This window comes from Crocuta crocuta, unplaced genomic scaffold (assembly GCF_008692635.1).
Source record: "Crocuta crocuta isolate KB4526 unplaced genomic scaffold, BGI_CrCroc_1.0 scaffold36, whole genome shotgun sequence".
Classification (NCBI taxonomy): domain Eukaryota; kingdom Metazoa; phylum Chordata; class Mammalia; order Carnivora; family Hyaenidae; genus Crocuta; species Crocuta crocuta.
This window is the reverse complement of record NW_027532203.1, coordinates 7,319,673-7,328,173: the sequence shown is the minus strand read 5'-3', so window position 1 is coordinate 7,328,173 and position 8,501 is coordinate 7,319,673. Positions and strand designations below refer to the sequence as shown.

The 8,501-nt window shown below is 43.5% G+C and overlaps 1 protein-coding gene across 1 annotated transcript in view; it reads right to left on the bottom strand.

Annotated features, from left to right (window-relative positions):
- The window catches only part of LMAN1 (lectin, mannose binding 1), a 33,957-nt gene extending 33,789 nt beyond the window's left edge, over positions 1-168 (bottom strand). The window contains exon 1 of the mRNA XM_077777599.1: positions 6-168. Coding sequence (XP_077633725.1) covers positions 6-121 — 116 coding nt within the window. The 5' untranslated portion in view covers positions 122-168. The remainder of the gene's footprint in view (positions 1-5) is intronic.
- Between the last annotated feature and the right edge of the window lie 8,333 nt (positions 169-8,501).

Here is an 8,501-nt window from a genome sequence, read left to right as displayed (position 1 = left end):
CATAGGCCGCGGGGTCGCCTCCCATGCCGTCGCCCCCGGCGAAACGACTAAGCGACAGCAGCAGGACGCAGAAAAGAGGCCGAACTCTGGCCTGGGGACCCCTATGCCTGGATCCCGCCATCTTGGATTCTGGGAAGCGGAGGCCGGCGGGAGGAGGAGGGGCGCGGGAGCTGCAGACGGCCAACAGGGCGATCGCTGATTGGCGGAGCCCGAGGGACCCTGAGGGCAAGGGTGAGCCCCGCCCCCGGCCTCCGCTAGCCCGGCGGCAGCGAGACTCGGAGCATCTGTGGGCGGGGCCCCGCGGGAGGGGNGGTCTTCTCCCGGTCGGCAAAGGGTCTCCAACGTTACTTTCCCACGCGACGCGGAGTGTTGGGGGAACACCCCACACGCTACCCTGCAAGCTTTCTCCTGCCTCGCAACACAGGTTAGAGATGGAATTCGCGAGCCTTAACGCCTGTTGTCCTCCCTGCCTACAAGAAGCCGTTCCACTATCATCAAGTCATTTTTTTGATGTGATACCAAGTGTTCAGTAGCTGGTTTTCACTAGGTGGACTTTGCAGAAACAAGTCCTTCCAGAAACAAAGCATAGTTACTAATATGATGGTCCCAGCCCACTGAGGTCCATCAATCTGTGTTGGGGCATTTTAAACAGGAACCATGAATATTACCTTAGGGAGTTTGGATATTGCCATTAAAAGTAGGAAGTGTCTGGGGGCGCCTGGGTGGCTTAGTCGGTTAAGCGTCCGGCTTTCGCTTAGGTCATGATCTCGCGGTTCGTGGGTTCGAGCCCCGCGTCGGGCTCTGTGCTGACTGCCAGCTCAGAGCCTGGAGCCTGTTTCGGAGTCTGTGACTCCCTCTCTCTCTGACCCTCTCCTGCTCACGCTGTCTCTCTCTCTCTCCTAGAAATAAATAAAACATTAAAAAAAAGAAAATGTATTAAAAAAATAAAAAAAATAAAAGTAGGAAGTGTCTGTAATGGTCTTAAAGGAGAAAAAACTGAAAGGTTCTTGTTGAAAGAGAACAACTAGATGAAGTTACTTGTATGTGGCGTGAGACGGGAGTAGGGCAATAGAAACAAGAGGCAGGAGAACTTGACAGTGAATAACTTCAAAACGTAAGACTACCTGTTTCTCCCCTGATCCCATCTCGACACACCCTCCACCTTGTATTTCCTTAGGCTTGCCTTTCAGTTGAAGTAATGATATAGCCTGGGTGGATATTACCAAATACCTGCACACTATCCGTTCCTTCTTCTGTCCTGATTAACGCAACGCCATTTTGTTCAGGGTGGCAATATACCCACCTGAAATACTCCATTTCTCCAGCCTGCGGGGCGTCTAATGAAAGGTAGGTAGAAATGTCTGAGGAGGGACTCTCACTTACCAAGTAAAAAGGTAAAACCTCACTAGATGAAGGGATTCCTTTTCCCTGTTTGTGCTTCCTGCTTGGAATGTGCATGCAATGTCCAGAGAGCAGCAGCCATCTTGTGGCCACTAAAGATGATGGCAAGAGAAGCCAGGGGGTCCCCTATCTTTAATGATTGTCCTGAGCTCCCTGGCAGACCAAGTCTGCCCTCCAGACTTCTGTCTTCTGAGCTAAGACTCTCACTCGTTTAGGCTATGATTTCCAGGTTTTATTACCTGCAATCCTAACTGATATCATAGCTCACATATACTATGTATCAGGCACTTTTCAGGTGATAAACATACATTCACTCATTTAGGAGGAAACGAACCCAATATTTTCATTTAACATCAAGTTCTTACCCTAGCTGTTTCATTAATAGAAAATAGACCTCTTTCTCAAACTATGTCTTTCCTAAAATAACGTGTTGAACATGTGAAAAGCCCTTCTTTGAGTTTCACCAATTATAAATCAGTCATGAAATGGGAAGGCTTGTTTACAATAGGTTGATGTTTTACATTAAGGTCAATATCATAAGTTTTTAAAAATATATATATATAAGTTTTGTTAAATATAACAAGAAGGGATTTCCTACTATTCTCCAATGCCTGAGGAAATTTCCAAAACTGAAGCTTCAATTTTTAAGTCAAAAGGGGGATATAAATTATGGAAGTCCCTCACCAGCCTACAGAGCCCAGCACAATGCTGAGAAATGAACTCACTTTGGTAACTGATTCCTTGTAACTCTTTCCTGGTAAGAGCAGTGTCTAATTGTATGCCTCTTAGTTCTAAAGTATCTTGGATGCCAGAAGATTGACAGGACTATCCCATTTATAAAACCTATGGTGATTGTAGGGGCTCCTGGGTGGCCCCATTGGTTAAGTGTCTGACTCTTGATTCCGGCTCAGGTCATGATCTCATGGTTTGTGAACTCGAGCCCTACAAGGGGCTCTGTGCTGATAGTGCAGAGCCTGCCGCCTGCGATTCTCTCTCTCTCTCTCTCTGCCCCACCCCCCACTTGCTCTCTCTGCCTCTCTTTCTCTCTCAAAAATAAAATAAACTTAAAACCTATGGTGATGCTTTGCTCTTAAATGAGTAAAAAGACTAGGAGCAGATTGGGACTGTCTTTTCTTCCTGGTCTTTCCACGCACTGAGGTAGCCTTGCAGATCAATGTGTTTTGTTTTTTTTTTTTCATAATTGTTGGTTAATTTCAATTTTTTAAAATCCATCTACATTTCCCTTACCAGTGACACTCATTCTTGTTGGCTGGCATCAGGGATAAAAGTCTATGGTTCATAAAAAAAAAAAAAGGTCTTCTATGGTCCCTAAGACCCTTCAGTAACCTTATAATAGACCCTCATTTTCACCTAAGCTGGCTGGAAAAACTTTCACTAAGTTGCAGCAAATATAGTGTTAAAACTAAGACTACATGACAATTCATTATTTGCATGAATGGCTTAACTACTTTGGGGCCCTCATAATGACTTTAAATCAATCATACTTGATAAGAGTAATGAACATGATATTATCTGCTTGATCCTTCAGTGTGTGATCATTCATTCATTCATGCATGTGTTCATTTGTATTCACATTAAGCATAACTGGGTGCTCCAATATCCTAGAGGCAAGGTAATAAGCATACAACCTCAACAGAGAATTCAGACTTAATCGTAAACAATGGGAAAATTATTATACATATACATTTTTTTAAGATTTTATTTTTAAACAGCCTATACAACCAACATGGGGCTCAAGCTTACAACCCTGAGATCAAGAGTCACACGCTCTACTGACTGAGCCATCCAGGTGCCCCTAGAATATATCGTACTACACGAGATGCTTTGGGCTACAGAAACAAACATAACTCAGTTGAAAGTGGCTGAAACCATAAGGAAAACCATCATCTCACAGAACTGTAAGTTAGAGGTAGGACTGGGTGCAGGAAGTTACATGGCTCTGCTGTGCATCTTTGAAACTTGCTTGGCTCTACTTTGTATTGACTTTGTCCTTGGGCTTCTCCCCAACTTCTAAGATGGCAGTTTCTTCATCATATTCCATGGGAGAGAGAAAGAAAAAAAATATCCCTTCCAACATTGGAATGAAACTTCTGTTCTTTATTCAACTCAGATTACATACCGATCTTTGGAACCTTGACATTAACCAAGGGAAGACCACGCACTGAATCAATCACTGATAAAGAGTATGGGATTATTAGATTTGATTAAGAACAGTGGCCCTCAACTCTTACTGTGATTCAGAATTACCTGTGGAGCTCTGCCCCCAACATTCACAGTTTAGTAGGTCAAGGATGGGGCCTAAATGCTGCTTGTTTGGGGTCCGTACTTTGAGAATAACTGGCTTAGATAAATCATGGTCTACCTCAGGAACTGGGGATGGAGTCAGCTCCCCTGAGCCATGGGAGGTGGGCTATGTGTGGGAGGGGTGGATATCAGACCAAAGCTGGGGTTCTGTTTAGAAAGAAGGTTGAAATGAAAGACCAGAAGACAATGAGCTGCATCTCCTACACATGTTTAAGCAAAAACATGATAATGTCCTAGATCTTATAGATTATTAAGGATGCAAGATGAAAGTATGATCTAGGAGGGCATGATAACTGGTTATAAGAACAAAGAGTTTTCAAGATTATACCATAGTTCAAATAATCAGTTCCTTTTAATCAACAGGGATACAAGATGTAAGATTTCTAAGGAAGGTGAACACAGAGTCGGATCTAGTCTCTACATTGAACAGTTGCTCTCCTCTTTGGATCGCCTCGTGGAGTCATTATTGCCTCCACAAGGCCAGTGTGTAACCGCTAGGGCAAGGCCATAAGCAGTTGGCTGAAATCCTTCTCAGGACGGCTTTTAATTAGGATATCTTTTTAGAGGAGAATGTGATAATGGAATGTTTGAGTGGTCCATCTTTTTATCAGTTGTATCTGCACCCATTTGCCAAAGCAGAGCAAGAGAAACAAAAAGGTTTTTCCCAGAATGTGCTCCTTAAAACTCCCTGGTGCCAAGAGATGCTATGGGATACTGTGAGGAGATACTATGAAGATAAGAGTTTTATAATTAAGTGTAGGAGACATGAATGTTCATATGCACATTAAAGTGTTAAGGACACATAGAAATCCTCTAGTGGTGAGACCCAGTTGATTTTGTTTTCGCACATTTCTCAAAGTTATTTGATTATAGGAGCCTTTTTGCACAATGCTTGTTAACATACTGAAGGACTTCCATCTTGTGGAACACACTTTTGGAAATGCTGAACAAAATGACTTTATTTTTATTTTATTTTTTTTAAATGTTTTATTTATTTCTAGGAGAGAGAGAGACAGCGTGAGCAGGCGAGGGTCAGAGAGAGAGGGAATCACAGACTCTGAAGCAGGCTCCAGGCTCTGAGCTGGCAGTCAGCACAGAGCCCGACGCAGGGCTCGAACCCACGAACCGCGAGATCATGACCTAAGCGAAAGTCGGACGCTTAACCGACTAAGCCACCCAGGCGCCCCAAAATGACTTTAAAACACCATCAAGTCAAAGAAAATCTCAGTTTGTTGCCATTAATAACCACTCCAAGATTTACCAGACTTCTCTCTCTCTCTCTCTTTTTTTTTTTATTTCTAAGAGAGAGAGAGAGAGAGAGCGTGAGCAGGGGAGGGTCAGAGAGAGAGGGAGTCACAGACTCTGAAACAGGCTGCAGGCTCTGAGCTAGCTGTCAGCACAGAGCCCGATGCGGGCCTCGAACCCACGAACCACGAGATCATGACCTAAGCGAAAGTCGGACGCTTAACCGACTAAGCCACCCAGGCGCCCCCAGACTTCTCTCTAAAAGCAGTTCACTCCGATGGCTAATCTGAGCGTACCGTAGACAAAATCAATATCTGAATGTTTCACACACACCATGATTAAGCTATGATCAAATGTAATAAAATGATTTTCATAGAACTTCTCTACTAATTTCTCCTTTGACCCCTTCAGGTGGACAAAATGAGGGTTTCTGATTGCCTTATACACAACAGATTCTTAAATATTCTTAAAGGTGGTACACAGTTGAGAAACATAATCATGAACACACAAGGCTTTATGTGTCATGAGTTGAGCATTCTAATTGAATAGGATTTTAGCAATTTGCCAACAACTCTTTCAAAAGTCTGAATGAATATTAAGTGTCCAATCACAAATGGTGTTTATTTCTAACACATTCAATTCCGTACAGTTTCCTAAGCCCTTCCTGGACAGATATCTGTGAGATCCCAGGGTCTCTACTATTTCTAGTTTGTTACTTTTATGTGGAGAACTATTTATAATATTTAAAGTTTTAAGACAGGTCCTTTTCTAGAAGTTAAACTTCTAGAACTACAGTCAATGGTTTCATTGTAGTCTAGATGAATAAACACCTAGTAATCCTAAGTGTATGCTGTCATGATCATTCTCATTCAATACCTGATTTTTCTTATATTTTGCTTCCAAAAACCATCTGAAGAGGCATCTTATTAGGTGCATTCTAAGGGTCCCTCCTTCCACTGATCTCCCTTTGAGGACTACATAATGTAAGGGAGGGCATGCGAGTGCCCCATTTTTTCCCGCCAAAGTTTACTCTCTGTTTTTTAAAATAGTTTCTTCCGTTCCGTTGCTTGTCCCAAATTGGTACATGAAACTTGGTAATTGCACAGATTAAATGCATAGAGTAGAACCCTGCAATTATGGTAAAAATATGTGCTTACATTTGAAGCAGTTAGTTATCAAAGACAAATGGATGCAGGATCCTGCACCAGAATGAGTCTGCTCAATATTGACATAGTGAATTGTCCTGAGAAGATTAAACCACAACTAGAAAAGCAGGCGGAGGAACAGTGAGTGACAGGGGCTTTATAGGGGGGGTAGTGCCTCCCAGGGGGAGAGTTCATCTTCTTGCTCAAAGAGACGCCTTCAGGGATCATGTAACTTGAATTCCCTGTGAATTCAGTGTCATCTTGGCTTGACCAGCTCTGGAAGAACATATTAACCTCCGCTTGTGATTTTCAGAAAACCATTCTAATTTAGCAAGTAATTAAGGGTCACATGCAGGATAAAGAGCTAGATAATCTTGGATTACCCACAGGAAGCTTTGTCTCCAAGGCAACCCCCGGTGGAGGGGCTGTTAATGCAAAGGCCAGTCGGTTAATGAACTGGGAATGGTAACTGGCTCCCAGACCCGTTTGAGCCGGGGAAATAGAAATAACAATTATATTGTTATTGAATGATTCAATGATAGAAAATAAATGTTTCAGAAGCCATCACAGGCCAAACATTTAGAGAAAGGATAGAATTGTCACTATTCTGCTAGATCAAGCCTATGGATCTAAAATTAGCTTCTCTTGAATTCAAGCTACGCCAATCTTTATTTATGAATTTTAGCCTCGTCTCTGGCTGAATCCTCCAGTTTCAGTGCTTCCTATGACCTAATTACCCCACAGCCTAGTTTCTCCAGAGGGGCAGCCTCAATAACCACACCAACGCTGGGAGATTGGCCCAAGGGACCTTTGGAAGAGAAGACAAAGGTGGCATTGTCCATCAGAGGCTTTGATATCTCACGCTGGGCTAAAAAATAAGATAAGGTTGCACAGATAAGCACCATAAGAGGATTTCTGACCAGGTTAGTAGAGGTGGAAGGGGAGGGTGGCCAGGACCTAATGAGGAAATACTGCCGTAAAGTGGGGACGCACAGGCAGTCCCATAAGGAAACCTAAGTGGGACAGGGTGGAGACCTCAAGCACCCGGCTGACTCCTTCAGGAGTCTTTTTCCCCAGTGGCCAACGCTGGGTCTCACATGAACTCCATAAAGCTTTCGATAACCCCACGAACGCTCGTTCACATCCCTCCTTTAAAAGTTTACTGAAATGCTTTTCATTCTCAACTGTATGTCCTGTGTGAGCATTCCCGAGCAGCCTCGCCTGCCTTGCTTTTGGGTCCTTTTGCTTGTGGGTCATGGTGTAGTCGGTATTCTACAAACATTTACTGAGAACCAGTTGTGAGCTGGGCACTGTCTTGGATGTTGGAGATTTATGCTCTAAGCACAAATAAGATATGGTGTCCCACAGACCAGTGAAAGAACCAGGTGAGGAAACCAGAAATGTGCCATAAACTCTGAGATAAATCCACCTGGATGGACATGGGATGCTGTACATTCTCAGATATTCAGTAATAAGAAAGAGAGGTAGTAACGAGAAGGGTGATTTATCATGAAGGCCAATGGCGTGGTGGACTGAAGCACAGCACCTGAGGAAAGGCTTTTAGGAAATACTGGCATTGAAAATAATTAGCTCATAATCACAAAATCAAGGCACAGATGAAAAGCAATGGTGATGAAATTCTGGGTTAAGGAAGAAACGGGTGAAGGGCAAGGAAGATGTTTTGGCAGATTGACTCCGTCCAGCTTCCTTAACCAGGACAATCTGTCTAGGATGATGTGTGTGTGGCATCACGTTTTTGAGCAAATGCCACCATCAGGACAGATTTGGGTACATGAGAGAAGAAAGTGATCCAAAACTTATCAGGTTGACATGACAAGAAATGGAAGGAGACAGTTCAGTTTAACTTGAAGCTAAATCGGACAAGGACCCATATCACAGTCTGAGGGAACCAGTCTTAAGATTCCATGAAACAGCGATATAAAGGCTGATGGGATTTGCAAAGGTTGCGTCTTCATTTAAGAAACTGTTCTCGTGACAAAGGAAGGAATGCCCAGTGTTGATCAAAAAACGAGAAAGACAAAAGGAAACCTATGCTCTGGGCAGTGGAGACCCAAATAAGATAGCTCCATGAGAGGCGGGGCCCCAAAGAAGGTCCAAAGAATTTCAGAGTCTTTAGGCCCAAAGGCAAAAGAGAAGACAGGATACCAGCTCTGCTGAGGGGAATGGAAAACACTTCATTGCTCAGTGGAGACATTCAAATGAGGAAGACATGCTGGCTTATTAGATGGAGCTGGAGAAATCTCCTAATGGAGGCAGAGGACATTTTCAGGGGGGATGTTCACCCTGCCAAATGGGATGGGCCGAGGTAAGGGGGCATTATATTTTCCATTCTGTATTTGGGAAGCACTGGGGAGGGAAGAATAC